This window comes from Coregonus clupeaformis, chromosome 23 (genome assembly GCF_020615455.1).
Source record: "Coregonus clupeaformis isolate EN_2021a chromosome 23, ASM2061545v1, whole genome shotgun sequence".
NCBI classification, from domain to species: domain Eukaryota; kingdom Metazoa; phylum Chordata; class Actinopteri; order Salmoniformes; family Salmonidae; genus Coregonus; species Coregonus clupeaformis.
Window position 1 is genome coordinate 5,745,917 of NC_059214.1, and position 21,688 is coordinate 5,767,604.

At 42.7% G+C, this 21,688-nt stretch overlaps 1 protein-coding gene across 1 annotated transcript in view; it reads left to right on the forward strand.

Annotated features, from left to right (window-relative positions):
- The window catches only part of LOC121536615 (fibroblast growth factor 14-like), a 146,691-nt gene extending 126,159 nt beyond the window's left edge, over positions 1-20,532 (forward strand). Inside the window, exons 4-5 of the mRNA XM_041844016.2 lie at positions 14,852-15,050; positions 16,712-20,532. Coding sequence (XP_041699950.2) covers positions 14,852-15,050; positions 16,712-16,899 — 387 coding nt within the window. The 3' untranslated portion in view covers positions 16,900-20,532. The remainder of the gene's footprint in view (positions 1-14,851; positions 15,051-16,711) is intronic.
- The last annotated feature ends 1,156 nt before the right edge of the window (positions 20,533-21,688 follow it).

The window sequence follows — 21,688 nt, forward strand, 5'->3', positions numbered from 1 at the left end:
TTGGATAAACTTAAATAAATTACTTTAAGTGGTAACACTTTTTTCCAGGTCAAATAAATACTTCAGATAATATTTTATTATTAAATAAAAGTTTATTTTCACATACACAGGTGCAATGAAAAGTGTCATTTGACAGGGTCAGCCATAGTAGTATGGCTCCCCTGGAGCAAATTAGGGTTAAGTGCCTTGTTGAAGGTCACAGACTTTTCACCTTGTCGGCTCGTGTACTCGAACTAGCGACCTTTCGGTTACTGGCTCAACGCTCTAACTGCTAGTATCATTTGATTACAATCAAATCAATAATTTACTTCAGTAAAACCTAATTTGACTGCAACTCAACCTACATTTTCATATTTTTTTTTACTTGATTATTTGCTTTATTAAAAAACTAAAATACTATGCAACTACAACCTCAAAAGTAGGTTTAAAGATAAGCAAATTCTTGTATTGGAGTAACTTAACTGTGTTCCTTCAATTGGTAAAATCTAATTGAAAGAATTTTCTGCAAATCAAAATATTAGCTTGCACTGTAAAAAATTACTCTTTGGATCAACCTACAAAAATACTCAGTGATTACAAGCAATTGAATCAAGTCCCTGTAAAGCCAAAAATAAGGTGGATTCAAAATATTATTTATCACCACATGTTTTTCCACGTTGTTCAGAGTTGATTTTTCACTTTGGAATTACCAATCAAAAATTATTCAATTGGATTACAAGCAATTAAAATCAATTCCCCGCAAATCAAGAAATTAGTGGTGGAATGACTCAAATTATCTTTACATAAAACTTTCACATTTATTGGCCACAATATGGTAGACAAATGGTGACTCATCAATGGAAGCCTTAACTAGGCTTCTAAGTATCACACGCACTTGTGCAAGTATCAATACAGATCAGTACAGGCAGTCTACAAAGAAAATTCTGCATGGTGCATAAAACAGAACAGATTAACTTGAATGACATTCACTCTGACAGGTGGCTTAAAAGAACAAACTGAAAGCCACGCCCCAAATAAGCCATACCTCCTCTTCTGATAGGCTTCCGCCACTACACTGCCCCCACCCCGCTATGAAATGTGCATGTGCTTGAAGTGTTGAAAGCAATTTAGAAAAATTTATTCAATTAAATAAAACACATTGATCTGTCAAACTCGTTGTTTGATTTCAGACAAATTGAATAGGTTTAACTACCAAACATATACCAATCAGTAATATAACTTCAGATGAACACGCAATATCCCATAATGTCAAAGTGGAATTATGTTTTTCAAAATGTCTTGAGTCGATACAATAAGTATTTCACCTCTTTGTTATGGCAAGCCTAAATAAGTTCAGGAGTAAAAATGTGCTTAACAAGTCACATAATAAGTTGCATGGACTTTAAATAGTATTTACAATTATTTTTTAAATGACTACCTCATCTCTGTACCCCACATTGTCCGTAAGGTCCCTCAGTCATGCAGTGAATTTCAAACACAGATTCAACCACAAAGACCAGGGAGGTCTTCCAATGCCTCACAAACGGCACCTATTGGTAGATGGATCAAATTAAAAAAGCAGACTTTGAATATCCCTTTGAGCATGGTGAAGTTATTAATTACACTTTGGATGGTGTATCAATACACCCAGTCACTACAAAGATACAGGCGTCCTTCCTAACTCAGTTACTGAAGAGGAAAGAAACCACACAGGGATTTCACCATGAGGCCAATGGTGACTTTAAAAAGAGTTACAGATTTTAATGGCTGTGATAGGAGAAAACTGAGGATGGATCAACATTGTAGTTACTCCACAATCCTAACCTAAATGGCAGAGTGAAAAGAAGGATTCCTGTACAGAATATGCATCCTGTTTGCAATAAGGCACTAAAGTAAAACTGGAGTTGCTTACCAAGACGACATTGAATGTTCTTGAGTTTGAATTTAAAATCTACGGCAAGACTTAAATGGCTGTCTAGCAATGATCAACAACCAACTTGACAGAGCTTGAAGAATTTTTACAATAATAATATTCTACAATCCAGGCATGCAAAGCTTTTAGAGACTTACCCAGAAAGACTCAGAGCTGTAATCGCTGCCAAAGGTGCGAATACTGACATAAATGAGATATTTCTGTATTTCACATTTTTTGGTGCAAAACTTCTAAAAACATGTTTTCACTTTGTCATTATGGGGTATTGTATGTAGACGGATGAGCGAAAAAAATCTATTTAGAATTCCGGCTGTAACAAAATGTGGAATAAGTCAAGGGGTATGAATACTTTCTGAAGAAACTGTATATATTTTTCTATAATCTTTGATAACCTACAAACAAATTAAAAGCTAAACACGCAGGCCCCCATTAATTTGGTTATGTTTGAGCATAACACAGGATTAGCCATGTTGAAATTTAGAATTGTAGGAAATTAGCTTAAAAAGTAAACAAAAGAGTCTCTCAGCTCCATGGCAAAATGTATAGAATTGCAGGAAATTGGATTTACAACAGTAACATTTTCTTTCTGTTCCATGGCAGGATGTGTGAAATTGCAGGAGATTGAAACTGCAAAATTCTCTCCACTGCAAAGATTATATTTTCTACTTTCTACTACTTTGGTCTGTGTATGTTTATTTTCACTGCTCAATCTTTATGGTGGGTCACGACTCAAAAGACACCTCAATTGGAGGGTCACAAATCATAAAAAGTTTGGGAAGCCTTACAATAGACCACATTAACTGGAATAACATTCACTGACTGGTGGGCAAAAATAACAACCTGAAGGGTAACTCACTGCCCGAGCAAAGCGTCCATATAAAATATAGTTTACGGGCATTGAATGCGTTAAGCTATGCCAATCCCCCAAAGCAGCAGAACCTTATGCCAGACGACTATGTGTAGCTATGGCAGAAGCACCGTTGAAATATTACTGAATGATACCTAAAGTAATCCTATAATGCTAATTAATCATAAGTAGAATGTTAACCAGATGTAGAACTCCATCTATCCCTTGTGACGTACCGCCGGGTACCCTCGCTTGAGGCTAGATGAGCTTCATCTTGGCACATGTGACCATCTGCCTATCTACCACGTAGCAGTGTGTACCCAGCTGCCCTAAAAAAGCACCGCCGGGTGCCATCACTGAACTATATGAGTAGCCTAATCATCGGTGGCCTACATGAAATATCTACTATAAGCAACCTAAGAAATAAGCACCCAGCCAACCACCTGTGCTAATATGCACTGAACTTTATTACGATGTGGACACCCCTTCAAATGAGTGGATTCGGCTATTTCAGCCACACCCGTTGCTGACAGGTGTATAAAATTGCGCACACAGCCATGCTATCTCCATAGACAAACATTGGCAGTAGAATGGCCTTACTGAAGAGCTTAGTGACTTTCGACGTGGCACCGCCATTAAGTCAGTTCGTCACATTTCTGCCCTGCTAGAGCTGACCGGGGTCAGTGGAAAGTGGAAACGTCTAGGAGCAACAACGGCTCAGTCGTGAAGTGGTAGGCCACACAAGCTCACAGAACAGGACCGCCGAGTGCTGAAGCGCGTAGTGCGTAAAAATCATCTGTCCTCGGTTACAACACTCACTACCGAGTTCCAAACTGCCTCTGGAAGCCACGTCACCACAACTTTTTGTTGGGAGCTTCATGAAATGTGTTTCCATGGCTGAGCAGCCGCACACAAGCCTAAGATCACCGTGTGCAATGCCAAGCGTCGGCTGGAGTGGTGTAAAGCTTGCCGCCATTGGACTCTGGAGCAGTGGAAACGCATTCTCTGGAGTGATGAATCACACTTCACCATCTGGCAGTCCAACGGACAAATCTGGGTTTGGCGGATGTCAAGAGAACACTATCTGCCCGAATGCATAGTTCCAACTGTAAAGTTTGATGGATGAGGAATAATGGTCTGGGGCAGGTTTTCATGGTTCGGGCTAGGCCCCTTAGTTCCAGTGAAGTGAAATCTTAACGTTACAGCAAACAACATTCTAGGTTATTCTATGCCTTTAACTTTGTGGCAACAGTTTGGGGAAGGCCCTTTCCTGTTTCAGCATGACAATGCCCCCATGCACAAAGCGAGGTCCATACAGAAATGGTTTGTCGAGATCGGTGTGGAAGAACTTGACTGGCCTGCACAGAGCCCTGACCTCAACCCCATCGAACACCTTTGGGATGAATTGGAAGGCTGATTGCGAGCCGGGCCTAATCGCCCAACATCCGTGCCCGACCTCACTAATGCACTTGTGGCTGAATGGAAGCAAGTCCCCGCAGCAATGTTCCAACATCTAGTGGAAAGCCTTCCCAGGAGAGTGGAGGCTGTTATAGCAGCAAAGGGGGGACCAACTCTATATTAATGCCCATGGTTTTGGAATGAGACATTCGACGAGCAGGTGTCCAGAAACTTTGGGTCATGTAGTGTATATAAGGCATGGAACTCGCAGATTAACTCATCACTTTTGACATCTAAAATCTCCTTGGCTTTTAAGCTAATATAGCATTCGTAGGAAGCAGAGGACCAAGCCCCATGATCTTCAGTGTGGATGCAGGGACAGATAGAGAAGCCTTTGAAGCAGTGCCAATGCAAAATTAATGGCTGCGTATAGCTCAGGAGATAGCCAGTAGTGATGGCAGAGTTGACGGAGTCGTGATGAAAACCAATATCTCGTCATTGGTTTGCAATGGCGACCATGAATAATGGTCCCCATTGCAGGTAGCGTAACATGGAAGAGAGAACAGAAAGCAGTGTTAGTTTGAGCAATGACACCTGGCGTACCTTTACCCTTCCTATTAGTTTGGCAATGCTATACCAACACGGTGAACATGAGTGTCCATAATTAAATCAGAAAATCGTGAGATCATGCAATGATAAAAAAAATTATGAATATGAAGTGCATTCCCCAACCGTAAAAAACCTGTGAAAGGGTATCCCGAGTGGTGCAGCGGTCTAAGGCACTGCATCACAGTGCTGAGGTGCCACTACAGCCTCGGGTTCGATCCCAGGATGTGTCACAGCCAGTCGTGACCAGGAGACCCATGGTGGGGGCCGCACAATTGGCCCAGCGTCGTCCGGGTTATGGGAGGGTTTGGCCGAGGGGATTGTGGCGGGACGGGCGCCTGCAAGCTGACTTCGGTTGTCAGTTGGATGGTGTTTCCTCCAACACATTGGTGCAGCTTCCTTCGCGGTTAAGCGAGCAGTGTGTCAAAAGGCAGCGTGGCTTGTCAGGTCATGTTTCGGAGGACGCATGACTCGACCTTCTCCTCTACCAAGTCCGTTGGGGAGTTGCAGCAATGAGACAAGATCGTAACTACCAATTGGATATCACGAAAAAGGGGGTACTTTAAAAAATATATATAATAAATGTAGAAAGCCGTAAGACGACTGCCTCTAATAAAATCATTGTACGAGCCAAAACACCCTTCCCTTAACATTAATTCATTTTTTTCATAGAGTGAGGTTTAATGTTAACCTTTGTCATTGCCTGAATATTGCTCTTTTGAAGCCCATGAGGTGGAAAGAGCTGTCATCTTGGTGAATGAGGATATTCTACCTATGCAAAATAGCTAATGGACCACAGGCTGACAGAATCATGATCAAAAACCAATACTGCAAGAACTCAGGTAGGTTTCACAGTCTTAGAATAAATAAATTGTAACATCGTAGCAGCAGAGGATCAGAGTGAAGTAGCAGCACAGTAGCAGCGCCAATAGCTCAGAGCTAGCTCTCAGCGCTGACAAAGGAACCAGAGCCGTGATGAGTTCCAGTATTTTGTCATTGGTTACCAGCCTCAATGTTGAATAGAGGTTCGCCAGGTGCTGCACGTGCTCAGCATGCAGGCAGCATAACATGAAAGAGAGGACAAAGCAGACGACAATGTTCCACATGTGAAAGTCCATAATACAAACAGAACTTAAGAGATCATGCAAAATTCAAGGAAATTAACATTTAGTGTATTCAGACTGAAGAACCCCTAAAGCCATCATATAGACCGCCTCTGCAAAAGTGTAATGTAATCTCGACACGTTGCCTTAACATGAACTCAGTGCTACTGAGAGAGAGTAGAAATACTCTGATATCCATGTTGCTTTTCCATAGGCCATGAAGAGTAGGCAGAGCGATGGATTCTTGAGCAGACTGCACGCTGAAGGGTCCCGACACCCAACGTGAATTAAATCCCTGCTATTGGAGCATGATGAACTCATATATAACAGAAGACATTAGCTGACGATAGACTAACGCCATTCGAGTAGCACAAGATATCAAGCTACTTGACTGCTGAACAGTTCATGTAGTCCACACATTTGGACCAGCACAAGTTGCATCAGGGTATAAGATGCCTGCATATGCACTATGTACTAGCATGCATGATAAAACGCACAAACTTGCTTACTACTATCCTAAAATGATGTGCCATCGTACTAAATGCTCCAGCAGATGCTGTGGAAGGAATAGCTAGTGTTGCCCTCTAAGTAACCACAACCTCACTGTGTGCTCTTGAAATAGTAGCAACCATGCCATCAGTGGTGTAAAGTACTTAACTAAAAATACTTTAAAGTACTACTTAAGTCGTTTTTTGGGGTTTCTGTACTTGACTATATATATATTTTTGACAACTTTTACTTTTCTACATTCCTAAAGAAAATAACATACTTTTTACTCCATACATTTTCCCTGACACCCAAAAGTACTCGTTACATTTTGAATACTTAACAGGACAGGAAAATTGTCCAATTCACTCACTTATCAAGAGAACATCCCTGGTCATCCCTACTGCCTCTGATCTGGCGGACGCACTAAACACAAATGCTTTGTTTGTAAATTATGTCTGAGTGTTGGAGTGTGCCCCTGGCTATCTGTTAATTTTAAAAAAACAAGAAAATAGTGCCCCCTGGTTTGCTTAATATAAGGACTGTGAAATAATTTGTACTTTTACTTTTACTTTTGATACTTAAGTATATTTAAAACCAAATACTTTTATACTTTTACTCAAGTAGTATTTTACTGGGTGACTAACTTTTACTTGAGTAATTTTTTATTAAGGTATCTTTACTTTTACTCAAGTATGACAATTGAGTACTTTTTCCCACCACTGCATGCCATAACACTATGTGCAGATGATACAGAACATACAGCCATGCATGAATAACACAACATCCACCTAGGTGATGTATACAGAGCCTAACCAGCGGTTGCTCCCACGATGCAATATTGGCAGCCATGCCATGTGCATACTATGTGTAGAAAATGAAGCAAGGAATATCAGTTAACAACTGAGTGTGCAAGCATTCACCACAGCATTAGTTACAGACTAAACACAAAGTAGAACTAGTACGTAAGACATAAAAATAACAAAATGCACAGAAAATGAATTCATACATGACTAGAATGAAGTGATCGCTACTATAGCATATGATAGAATAAGACCAGTCACTAGAATAAAACTACTAGAACGCAAGATGGACTGACAGGGAGGACCACCTATGCAAAATGCATGACACAGGATTAGACATGCATAATTCCAGCGTTCTCATGAGCAGTGCGACGCGCAGTGAACACTATCGATATTGATGCTGCACTAAACGATAAACGTATGCATATAGACTGAAATACTATCGAATCACCATGATAACGCCATCTCCTGCTCATGATTAGAAACCACTGCTACTCGCTCTTGTATATCGACTCATTGCCTGTATGCTAGCCTAGCATAAATTACTTCCTTCTTGTATGACGGGGGATGATTCCCCATGATGGGGTGTGTGTTCACGGAGCGTGCCAAATCTGCCCGAAAGCTGGTATTGGGAACACACGAGTAGCTACAGTGGCTTGCGAAAGTATTCACCCCCCTTTGCATTTTTCCTATTTTGTTGCCTTACAACCTGGAATTAAAATTGATTTTGGGGGGGGGGTTGTATCATTTGATTTACACAACATGCCTACCACTTTGAAGATGCAAAATATTAGCATGGCACATCTAGCCACTGGGATTTTTGGCCATTCTTCAAGGCAAAACTGCTCCAGCTCCTTCAAGTTGGATGGGTTCCGCTGGTGTACAGCAATCTTTAAGTCATACCACAGATTCTCAATTGGATTGAGGTCTGGGAATTGACTAGGCCATTCCAAGACATTTAAATGTTTCCCCTTAAACCACTCAAGTGTTGCTTTAGCAGTATGTTTAGGGTCATTGTCCTGCTGGAAGGTGAACCTCCATCCCAGTCTCAAATCTCTGGAAGACTGAAACAGGTTTCCCTCAATAATTTCCCTATATTTAGCGCCATCCATCATTCCTTCAATTCTGACCAGTTTCCCAGTCCCTGCCGATGAAAAACATCCCCACAGCTTGATGCTGCCATCACCATGCTTCACTGTGGGGATGGTGTTCTCAGGGTGATGAGAGGTGTTGGGTTTGCATCAGACATAGCGTTTTCCTTGATGGCCAAAAAGCTCAATTTTCATCTCATCTGACCAGAGTACCTTCTTCCATATGTTTGGGGAGTCTCCCACATGCCTTTTGGCGAACACCAAATGTGTTTGCTTATTTTTTTCTTAAAGCAATGGCTTTTTTCTGGCCACTCTTCCGTAAAGCCCAGCTCTGTGGAGTGTATGGCTTAAAGTGGTCCTATGGACAGATACTCCAATCTCCGCTGTGGAGCTTTGCAGCTCCTTCAGGGTTATCTTTGGTCTCTTTGTTGCCTCTGATTAATGCCCTCCTTGCCTGGTCCGTGAGTTTTGGTGGGCGGCCCTCTCTTGGCAGGTTTGTTGTGGTGCCATATTCTTTCCATTTTTTAATAATGGATTTAATGGTGCTTCGTGGGATGTTCAAATTTTCGTATATTTTTTTATAACCCAACCCTGATCTCTACTTCTCCACAACTTTGTCCCTGACCTGTTTGGAAAGCTCCTTGGTCTTCATGGTGCCGCTTGCTTGGTGGTGCCCCTTACTTAGTGGTGTTGCAGACTCTGGGGCCTTTCAGAACAGGTGTATATATACTGAGATCATGTGACAGATCATGTGATACTTAGATTGCACACAGGTGGACTTTATTTAACTAATTATTTGACTTCTGAAGGTAATTGGTTGCAGCAGATCTTATTTAGGGGCTTCATAGCAAAGGGGGTGAATACATATGCACGCTCCACTTTTCCATTATTAATTTTTTAGAATTTTTTAAAAAAGTTATTTTTTTCATTTCACTTCACCAATTTGGACTATTTTGTGTATGTCCATTACATGAAATCCAAATAAAAATCAATTTAAATTACAGGTTGTAATGCAACAAAATAGGAAAAACGCCAAGGGGGATGAATACTTTTGCAAGGCACCGTATATAATAGGCTACTCGCGGCCAATTCTACTCATCTAGCTAGTTTGAAGTCGCTATTAACTGACAACAGTAGAGCAGCAACATGGTTGATCCTCGCAATCAGTGACATCCCGCAGCAGCCAAACATTGTAACATGAACATATTGAACGACGTGGATGAGGTTCGAACACAGCTAGCGAGGATTCGCAAAGAAAATATCAGAACACAGCACCATAGCGAGAAACCTCTACTTACACAGCAGCGTCGAGGTAGAACAAGAGCCAGCGCATAGTAGCAGTAGCAGCAGGATGAGAGCAGACCCATAAAGCTTAAATATCCACCCAATAAGGTAGGCGTGATTGATACTAGCCTCTAATTGGTACCATCTCAGCTGATGCATTTTAAATTGAGCCTTTGGTTGCATAAGATGAAGCCATGGAGCTTTTACTCCCACTACCGCAAATAAGTCTGTATTTTAAGACTGTTCGTTCTCAACAACTTGCCTGTCAATACTCACTCCAAATAACCTCTACCTCAATCCATTATATTTTTCATAAACTGAGTCCTGTCAGTAGAGTGCAGAGTGTTACAGACTGCCCCCTATACCCCTGGACACAGGTGGAGACTAGAGGAGAGACGAGAAGAGACAGTCCCTGCCTCTGACATCTTGGACATGATCAAGCGGTCCTTTGATAAACGCTCACTGCTGACACGCATTGCCAAATGAATGAATGGCTTCATCAATAAGTGCATCGATGATGTCGTCCCCACAGTGACCGTACGTACATACCCCAACCAGAAGCCATGGATTACAGGAAACATCCGCACTGAGCTAAAGGGTAGAGCTGCCGCTTTCAAGGAACGGGACTCTAACCCGGACACTTATAAGAAATCCCGCTATGCCCTCTGACGAACCATCAAACAGGCAAAGAGTCAATACAGGAATACGATTGAATCGTACTCCACTGGCTCTGACGCTCGCCGGATGTGGCAGGGCTTGAAAACTATTACAGACTACAAAGGGAAGCACAGCCGCGAGCTGCCCAGTGACACAAGCCTACCAGACGAGCTAAACCACTTCTATGCTCGCTTCGAGGCAAGCAACACTGAAGCATGCACGAGACCACCAGCTGTTCCGGATGACTATGTGATCACGCTCTCCGTAGCCGATGTGAGTAAGTTTTTTAAGCAGGTCAACATTCACAAGGCCGCAGGGCCAGACGGATTACCAGGACGTGTACTCCGAGCATGTGCTGACCAACTGGCAAGTGTCTTCACTCACATTTTCAACATGTCCCTGACTGAGTCTGTAATACCAACATGTTTCAAGCAGACCACCATAGTCCCCGTGCCCAAGGACTCTAAGATAACCTGCCTAAATGACTACCGACCCGTAGCACTGACGTCTGTAGCCATGAAGTGCTTTGAAAGGCTGGTCATGGCTCACATCAACAGCATTATCCCAGAAACCCTAGACCCACTCCAATTTGCATACCGCCCCAACAGATCCACAGATGATGCAATCTCTATTGCACTCCACACTGCCCTTTCCCACCTGGACAAGAGGAACACCTACGTAAGAATGCTATTCATTGACTACAGCTCATCATTCAACACCATAGTGCCCTCTAAGCTCATCACTAAGCTAAGGATCCTGGGACTAAACACCTCCCACTGCAACTGGATCCTGGACTTCCTGACGGGCCGCCCCCAGGTGGTAAGGGTAGGTAACAACACATCTGCCACACTGATCCTCAACACGGGGGCCCCTCAGGGGTGCGTGCTCAGTCCCCTCCTGTACTCTCTGTTCACCCATGACTGCATGGCCAGGCACGACTCCAACACCATCATTAAGTTTGCCGACGACACAACAGTGGTAGGCCTGATCACCGACAACGATGAGACAGCCTATAGGGAAGAGGTCAGAGACCTGGCCGTGTGGTGCCAGGACAACAACCTCTCCCTCAACATGACCAAGACAAAGGAGATGATTGTGGACTACAGGAAAAAAAAGAGGACTGAGCACGTCCCCATTCTCATCGACGGGGCTGTAGTGGAACAGGTTGAGAGCTTCAAGTTCATTGGTGTCCACATCACCAACGAAATTTCATGGTCCAAACACACCAAGACAGTCGTGAAGAGGGCACGACAAAGCCTATTCCCCCTCAGGAGACTGAAAAGATTTGGCATGGGTCCTCAGATCCTCAAAAAATTCTACAGCTGCACCATCGAGAGCGTCCTGACTGGTTGCATCACCGCCTGGTATGGCAACTGCTTGGCCTCCGACCGCAAGGCACTACAGAGGGTAGTGCGTACGGCCCAGTACATCACTGGGGCCAAGCTTCCTGCCATCCAGGACCTCTATACCAGGCGGTGTCAGAGGAAGGCCCTCAAAATTGTCAAAGACTCCAGCCACTCTAGTCATAGACTGTTATCTCTGCTACCGCACGGCAAGCGGTACCGGAGTGCCAAGTCTAGGTCCAAAAGACTTCTCAACAGCTTCTACCCTCAAGCCATAAGACTCCTGAACAGCTAATCATGGCTACCCGGACTATTTGCACTGCCCCCCCACCCCATCCTTTTTATGCTGCTGCTACTCTGTTAATTATTTATGCATAGTCACTTTAACTCTACCTACATGTACATATTACTTCAACTACCTCAACTAGCCGGTGCCCCCGCACATTGACTCTGCACCGGTACCCCCCTGTATATATAGCCTCCCTACTGTTATTTTATTTTACTTCTGCTCTTTTTTTTCTCAACACTTTTTTTGTTGTTGTTTTATTTTTACTTTTTTTGTAAAAAATAAATGCACTGTTGGTTAAGGGCTGTAAGTAAGCATTTCACTGTAATGTCTGCACCTGTTGTATTCGGCGCATGTGACCAATACAATTTGATTTGATTTGATTTGATGGCGTTGCCTCGTGTAATTCAGAGGACATTTTTACATTAAATCCCTCCTAACTGGCTGTTAAGCCCTGACAAGTGTAATTTAACACAGCGCTAATAACCTGCCATTACTCGGTGATGGGGCACATTGTTGGAACTACGAGCTCACCCCATAAATGATCCCCAGGGTGATGCTGGGAGAGTTATGAGCAAACACTTCAAAAGTGGAAAGACCGTCTCATATTTATTAACTTCGTCGAGCCCTGCTCATAAACCCCTAGTTATGGAAGGGACAAGACCTGTCTTTGCGGCCATGAAATGTTGATGCTTTATGGTGCGTCTGCAGACGGCCACATAACTCTCCTCCCCAGCTGATTTGTGTCCTTTATTGAAACATGGAAGCCTCCAGAAACCTGTACTACACTGTCATGACTGTGACACAACTGCAGTGCAGGGAGCGTAAAGCACAGGATAATTTGGGATGTACCCACTACTACGCGCTCACCCCATAAATGATCCCCAGGGTGATGCTGGGGGAGTGTTGAGCAATTACTTCAAAAGTGGAAAGACCTTCTCATATTTATTAACTATGTCGAGCCCTGCTCATAAACCCCTAGTTATGGGAAATGACAGGGTATGATATTAAACGTCAGAGGGAAATTGAGATTTGAGGGTCCCTTTTGTGGGAGAGAGTGATTAGTGTCAGGAATTAGCACAAGCTATAAACCTAAGGTACAACTCTCCTAATAACCCATTGTTAACAGCCATGGAAATTACATGTTCTGCATTGAAAAGAGATATGTGGACTCATTGGTGGTCTTGAACGCCATTCACTAATCCTTTTCAGGATTCAGACCCGTTCAAATAATTTGCTGATCTCACGTCTGGATAGGTGTACTCCCGAGTGGCGCAGTGGTCTAAGGCAGAGATCTTGGTTCGAATTGTGACCGGGAGACCCATGGGGCGGCGCACAATTGGTCCAGGGTAGGGGAGGGAATGGCCGGCAGGGATGTAGCTGAGTTGGTAGAGCATGGCGTTTGCAATGCCAGGGTTGTGGGTTTGATTCCCAAAGGGGGCCAGTATGAAAAAATAAAAAATTATGCACTCACTAACTGTAAGTCGCTCTGGATAAGAGTGTAAAATGTAAAATGTGTACGCTAAGTAGCGGGATATCTTACTTTGCCTATGTAATCATGTCAGCAATCAATATACTAAGGAATGAGGGAAGGATGTGTATTGGAAGTATTCAAACAGGGTTCTGAATAGGGCTCAAGTGAACTCCTCCAACCAGATGTGCTTAGAGCTTCTCCTCGGAACCTGAGAAAGCATTAAAACATCCCAATAAAACCCTTTCTTTTTAACCATGAGGGCGGACAATGCAGGAAAGTTCTCTTTAGCTTAAGGAGATGAATGGGGGAAAGCGGCGAGAGAGAGTCGGTGCTCCGGTATTTGCCATTGAGAAAAAGGTGTGTGTGAATGCCTTTGGATTAGCTAAAAGGTTGTTTGCACAGACTATTTCAGATGTAAGGAGTGTATTTTCATGACTCTTGCCTGGGTGTTTGCTAGCAAAACACACACAAATATAATCTAGCTAGTGTAACAAATTGAACTTGGGAAAGCACTTCTAAATGCTTCTAAAGTTTGATATTTCCACTTCAATATGTCAGACCTGATTTGCCCAAACGAAAGATGTATCAACCCCTACAAAAGATTTCCATTAATTATAATCCACACAATAATTCACATTTCCTGCAGGATTATTTTCCTGTTGTGAGAAACTGTCAAATTAAGATATGGCATCTGTAGGACAAGTCTTCAGGTTTCAGGCAAGGTTATTTGAACTACTTTTGTACACTTTCTAGTGGGTAGCACGTGTCAAGTGGGGACATGAGTAGCATGGACTGTGGTGGTTTTGGGGTGATTAGGTCAAAGCTTCGCAAAAGGTGTATTCAGGTGGGAACATGCGCAACCCATTAACACACAAAGTCAAGGGTAAGACGAAGGAGAAAGTGAGTGTGCCATCTTGCCACCACCACACTTATCAGACATGACTCTAGAGAGCTAACTATCTGCTGGTTGATTTAACAGATTTACCTCAGGGCACTGCAGCACATGTGGAAATATGGGCGACACTTTACCTGGGTAGGCACTTATGTCTGTCATAACACTAATTTGTAACCTGCTAGCGTGAAACAAATGTGAGATTTGACCTCTGGATATGTCTACATGTTCAAACATGAATCGGATGTAGTTGCAGTATGTCGTGTCTCTTTTTAGCTTCATTGTTATTTTTGCAATTGCACAAAGCCTGTGTCTGAAATGACACCTTACTACAAAAGCAGTGCCCTGCTGTTTCCCCAGAGCTCTATGTGATAGTTAACCAGAGGTGTAGTGAACTATGGGGAAATAGGGTGTCCCCTTGATGTACGGTATGCCTTGAGACCAAAATGGAACATACCCGATACTTAAAATAAGTATTTTCAAGCATTATTTTATAGAAATTACAAGGGAGATACATGTGAGGAGGAGCTAAAGTTAGAAGGGTAGACTCTGGTATCAAACCCCAGCTTCCAGTGGTCATTTGTACATGTATTGAGAGCAGGAACCATTACCACTCTGCCATGACTCTGCCACAGACCTGATTCTTAACCTGTATTTCTTTCTTTGCAGGAACTCTTTACGGTGGAATGCAAGTTCAAAGAGTCTGTGTTTGAGAACTACTATGTGATCTACTCGTCGATGCTGTACAGGCAACAGGAGTCAGGGAGGGCTTGGTTCCTGGGACTCAACAAAGAGGGCCAAGTCATGAAGGGGAATCGAGTGAAGAAAACAAAACCAGCTGCTCACTTCCTGCCCAAGCCATTAGAAGGTAAGCAATCGCCACATTCTGAGTCCGATTTGTGTTCATTAGAACAGAATCGTTTCAACGGCATTAAAGTAGCATAGAGTATAGGCATTAGAAAAGTAGGATCTTAATCTGCTAGACTTCTTTCAAGGTTAACCTTCGCAAAACAATTCCGTACCGTCTACTGTATATGGGAAGGCTTTCTTCCTGGCTGATAGCGACAATAAAGCAAATGAACCCTTTTCTGTATATGGTTCACATTGCTACTGACTGCTGGTACCATGTTCATGCAGCAGGTAGGAAATACCCTTCCACCCACAGATTTTACACCCATGTCAGAAGTGTCAAACTTATTAAATGTAAAGGTCACCTCTGAGGCAGGGTATATGTATAGATCACCAGAACCGTACACAAGTCAAAAACATGTAAGCCAGCACACCCCTGCAGGTTCACAAGACCACATTTCAACCGCCACCCCTCAGAATGACCATTCCACACCTAGACCCTGTCACAGCAGCATCTATCCGATCACGCCCCTGTTACTGTTTATCGCACCATAAATCCCACCTCGCGTAACCACCCATCGCTACATTGAAGGATGGTTATTCTAACTGAATGAAGGTTTAGGTGAGGGTTATGGTGATGCTTATCTACTGTGGGACTATGATTAGAGCGCAGGCGGAGGCAGAGGTGTTGGTGGTGGTGGTGGTGGTGGTTGTTGTTGTTGTTGTTGTTGGCGTCCTCAGCTCTGTCTGAAGGACCCAGATTGAAATGAGGCACCCTCCTGTTTAAATCCCTGACCATAGAGTTAGACAGAGGGCACTTTTGCCACAAGTGCCATCTGTCATCACGTGACCATAGAGGTGGACTAGAGGGCAATCACCAATCAGGGAATTCTGTACAGTTATCTTCCCCTTACCGTGCAATTTGTATTTATCAGCCCCATCCATAATTTATAGACTGGCGTATAGCACAGAGGGGAAGGGACAAGACCTGTCTTTGCGGCCATGAAATGCTGATGCTTTATGGTGCGTCTGCAGACGCCCACATCACTCTCCGCCCCTCCCCAGCTGATTTGTGTCATTTATTTAAACATGGAAGCCTCCAGAAACCTGTACTACACTGTCATGACTGTGACACAACTGCAGTGCAGGGAGCGTAAAGCACAGGATAATTTGGGATGTTCCCACTGCACAAAGGCTTTGGTCACATTCAGATTGGGGTCTGTATAAAGGAGAGGAAGAGATGGCAGCATCCACAGGCTAAATAATGTCTTACCCGACTTTTTTTTGGAACGTTTTCGGTCTCTTTTCTCCACTTTGGGTGCAGTCTGGAACGATTTCCAAAATAAATCGAAGCCTCTGCGTCAATGAGACTTATAAATGATTCAATCGTTCATGCTAGTATTCTTTAGTGAAAGAGGAGTCATTTAGTTTTAGAATTATTTATTTGAAGAAAGGAGAAAGAGAACCTATTTTACTCTGGGTTTTACTAACAACATGTTCCCTCTCTCCTCCATTCTCTCCCTCTCCTCCATTCTCTCCCTCTCTTCTATTCTCTCCCTCTCTTCTATTCTCTATCTTTCTCTTTCTATCCTCCCTCTCTTCCTTTCTCCCATTTTCTCCCTCTCACCCCTCCTTGTCTCCCCATCTCCTCACTTCTCGTTCTTGCTCTCTCCCTCATAGTTGCTATGTACAGAGAGCCATCGTTGCATGACGTAGGAGAGACCAAAGCTCCCAAAGGCACCGTCCCTCCCAGTAAAAGCACAACCGAGCCCCCAGTGATGAATGGAGGCAAACCAGCCAGCAAGCCTGCTACTACTACTACTACTACTACTACTACTACTACTACAACTGCTAGGCCCCACACATAGCCACACCTCACCTTATGTGTGTGTGCAGGGAGGTGTGTGCGTGTGGAGGGGGGGGGGGGGCACGATGGAGGCAGGGATTCTCCCTACTGGACTCCAAACTTGCACCATCTTTCTTCTGTGGATCAGATCCAGGCAATCCCTCGTTCCTTCCTTTCTTCTCCTCCTCATCTTCACTCTCTCTCTTTAACTCATCAATGGTGGATCAATCCAGAAAGGTGTTCGTCGACCCTCCCCCCTCCTAAAAAGGAAGGAAGAGTGACCCTGACCATGGAATGCGCCTTTAGAATCCTCTCAGTAACTGTGAGAATCCATGAGAATTATGTGTGTTTCACGGCCACATGTGGTACCTTGCTTGCTGACGGTAACCCAAGACCACCCCCTCTACTTATATGCCCTGTTGCAGCAGAGTCTATTTCCTATACCACAGTCCACCAGTTATGGTCTGGGCTAAATGCTGTACAAATATAGTAAAAAGAAATGTGGACTGTTATCCTCTATTTTTTACAAGTATGTTCTCGTCTCTTTCTCTTTCTTTCTCTATTATCACACTTTTCTCTTTGTCTAATAAGTTACGTTTTGCAGGGGCAGTGTGTGGTTTTGTAATACACACAGACACATAGACACTGAAATACACTCTTCCACCAATACACACACACACACACACATGCACAAAATAAGATGCCACCGGTGGCTTGGTTCCAGGGACTTATTTAGGAAGACTGGTGTTTGGGAAGCACTGCAGATACACACACTCTCACACAACGTCTACATCAAGGGGAGAGTCAGAATCTCAGGCTGCTTGTTTTTTTTTTACGGCTCGATAAAGAAACACTGGAGCCTGGTGGAGAGCTCCCGCAATCATAGCTGATGAAGTGCTAATTACCCCCACTGCAATCAATGCGAGGATCCCACAAACACACATAGACACACAAATGCTTGTGTGTGTGGGAGAGCGCTTTAACAAGTGGTGTATACATATCACTATCCGATCCCACCAGCGGTTAGCTCTGCCTCGTCCGGTAGGTAACTAGGAAACTGAAATCTATTTTATTTCGGAGCGTGGACTCTAGGAATATCAATAGGCCTTGTAGGCCTCTGTCCCTCATTCGGTGACTTCTCTGAGCAACGGGCTAGGTTGTGGCTCAGAACAAATGTTTCAAGGCCAACAGCGGCAGCAATTTTACAAGCAGCCACTTTACATACAACTCTACCCGAGGTTTGGAGTGGAAAGCGGCTGAACGCGAGTAGGTGCCACTGATCGGCTGCATCCCCATTTTGTTCAGCAAACTAAAAAAGGTTAGTGTTGTGTTCTCTTTTTACTTGCAGCAGCAATGCAAGAGATGGCTTATATTATGACTTTTTCACGGTATACAAAAAAAAACTTTTTAAACTACTTAATATCTTGAGATATTACCAGAGGATTTTCTCCTAGCTCAGCATGAAGAGTCCAGTATCGCTCAACTTGGCCTATCACGTGCCTGTTTAGACCTCAATTCCTGGCATGCAAAAACATATATCCAGTCACAACTGGGCCTAAGGTGCCTCACCCACCAAACACATCCAATAGAGACCTAGTAGCAATATTCACTCAACATCCTTTACAGACCACAGAGATTGATTCATAAAATTACCAAAGTATCCAAGAAGCCAGAACATCTTACGATACCACAGTTGTTACTGTGTAGATCAATGGCAACAGCAGCCGACGGCAGTCGGATTCTGACTAGATTTTCCTGTTTTGTGTTTTTTTTCACTGTGACTTACCATATGGTTAATTTTCACTAAAATAATCCCATTGATGAATAGATTCTCTGTTGGTCTTCTCGATGAACCTCTGAAATCTCGTGTTCATATGAATCGAGGTTTCGGCATGCCTAGAACAATTTACATGCATGTTTTTCCACAAGGGACTATGGGATAATGGAAAGGTACTGTTCAGACCTATGTATGTGAGTGTGGAGTTGTTTGGAAATTGTTTGGGACTCGAATTAGCATGTTGTTAGGCACACTCCTCCTTCCACTGGAGCTAGAGTACTTCACTGCACTTTCTGTTCAGTCCTGATCTGATCATGACAGTTAGCAATTTATCAACCATTATCTAAATCTATCAGCGGATTTACTACCAAACTTGTCTTGATTTAACGATTTTCATAATAGTTTTGATAGATACGATTTAGAATGTTGATAAGTAGACTGAAGCTACTGTATGCTGCTAAAATTGCAAATATATTAAGAGATTAATTTGACTATATAATTTTCCAGAGTTTATTGGGATTTTGAGCTACTAGTTTCTAGGGGATGTTGAAACACATTGTTAGTTAGATTTAAAAACACTTGTCTGTACAAAGCTACATGAATGCTATTATAACAATGTCTTACTATAAAACAAAGGAGCTGAAATAATTTTAATTGACTTTAGGGCTGGTGTCCCTCTTCCACATGAGACCCAGGCTGCATCCCAAATGGCACCTTATTTTTTACATTGTCCACTACTTTTGACAAGTGCCCTATGGGCCCTGGTCAAAAGTAGTGCACTAAATAGGGAATAGGGTGCTATTTGGGATGTAGCTCCAGTCATTTCCCCACATCATAATTAACTATACATGGTAGGCTACCCAAGCCCTTGCAGACCAGTTGACTGGTTCTTCGAAGGCGGAACTTTATTTTTGTAAATGACTGACGTGTGTAAAAGTGCATCTGCTTTATCGCTCTAGACGCCATCTTGTTTGTGTGTTTGTTTTGTTCCTACTGTATACGGGTTGTGTGTGATGTCGTTTTCCTGATCCTTCAGAAACAGTTGTCATTAAAAAAAAGAAAATCAATTTTCTCTCTCTCTCTCTCTCTCTCTCTCTCTGTCAACACATTTGTCGAAATCTAGTTGGAGGGGATCTTTGTTACATGTGCTTTAGTTTAGTTTTTCAACCACATAGTTTGCCCGTTGTCTCATCTGTTGCATGGGGAGAGGATGGCATTGATGAACTGCATGTAGTAGTCTATGTGTATCAAGAACTGTTGGTATGTACTGCAAATTCTACATACATAAATTATATGCAACGAGTTTGTCTGCACACATATACAACATATTGAATAAAATATTTATATAAAGGTGTGACTGTAATGTCAGTAACATTAATGCAATATACTGTGCAGTATATTATTGCACCTATCATTTTGATGGGATAAATAAAACGAGAGGTTGGCTAGTACTAAAAAGCATGAAAAAGCCAAAGTAGAATTATTTACATTAAATGTTTCTGTACTACTTCCAATCAATCGTGTTTTCAGGTAGAGGTTGGATTCTCGCGTAAAGGCAACTCACGTCCCCTGAAACCACCTGCTGAAGTGACATGAATACCATGCCACTATAGAGCTATGTGTGGTTTCTTCTTCTTTTTTTTCTTGACCACGACATTTGAAAAATTGGAATTCACAAGGGAGGGGGAGTTACCATGCATTGACTTGTGGTAGAAGATTATGATGGTTGTGATTGTTTACAGCAATGGAAAGGAATAGGCATTATTACAATTATTCATATAAAAATATAAACCATTGCAGGTATGCCCCTTGGAGACATGTTATATGTTGTGTTATAACACATTTATACCCACATATTATTATGGTATTTACATTGTTTTCCATGCAAAAATATTGTGTCATGTGGCACATTCAATGTTTTATTATTAAAAAATAAATAAAATGCTCAAATGATACTCCTGACTTGAGTGCAGGCTGTTCTTTGAGTCCAATTTGTGATGAAGCACTTTCAACCCCAAAAACACACCACTGGTGAAAATACCCCAAGCGGAAATTATCATCAGCACACACACATTATCATCATCCCCTCACACAGACTATGGATTAAAACGATTATATTAATAATAAAACATTTATCCTTTCTTTTCAATGTTTGCATTATGTGTATGTACCCGCATCTATCTTATTAAGTGTAGCTTTCTGGAAAATGTAAGCATTCCTATATAAACAATGTTCATACATATAGTTGTATTGGAAACATATAAAGGGTTACATGGGAATGTCTTCTAAAGATAAAGACTGCTTTTTGCTTACACAGTTGTTGTTTTCTTGCGTACAAAAAAACGTAGTTTTGTAACCAGTTCAATGAATGCTGTTATACAAGTGATATGCAGAAATCTGAATGAAGAATTGCATCCCAGTTTGGTTGGTTACTCTTTGCTCCTCCTCTCCATCGCTCTCTGCCTTTCTTTCCTCCCTTTGGGGTTTCACAGCAGCCTTCCCTGCTCTGTCCTTTTCTGACAGAACAGTCTCTTTGTGTAGCTACTGAAATGTTCTGTGATGTTAGTATTCAGTTCCCATCCCGATCTCACAGGCATTCCCCATCCAGCCATCCCAGCAGTCACTGTTGCCGCGGTTGCACATCGCATTCCTTGCGATGAGAGGTGAGAGGAGAAACTGTGACGCGACAAAGCTGCCGGACACATTATGCCTGCCTGACATTTCTTATCCAGGTTTCACTCTTCACACCTTGGTTCCCCTGACATAGCTCCGTGGTGGGGACTGAAGCCAGAGAGGTGCTTCACACCCTGATCTCTTAGGTTGCTATGGGGATGCTATAGAGTGGGATTACATTCTCAATGTGAATTCTTAAGTCATTACATAAGGCTCAGTCTGAGTTGAAGACAAAAGTAATGAGGTAAAAGACAATGTGTGTGTGGTATGAAATATTGAGACACCCTCACAGATCATCAACACAGTGAAATGGTCGTAGAAAATCAATATATTTCTGGGCTTAGCATTGGGGCCTACCCCG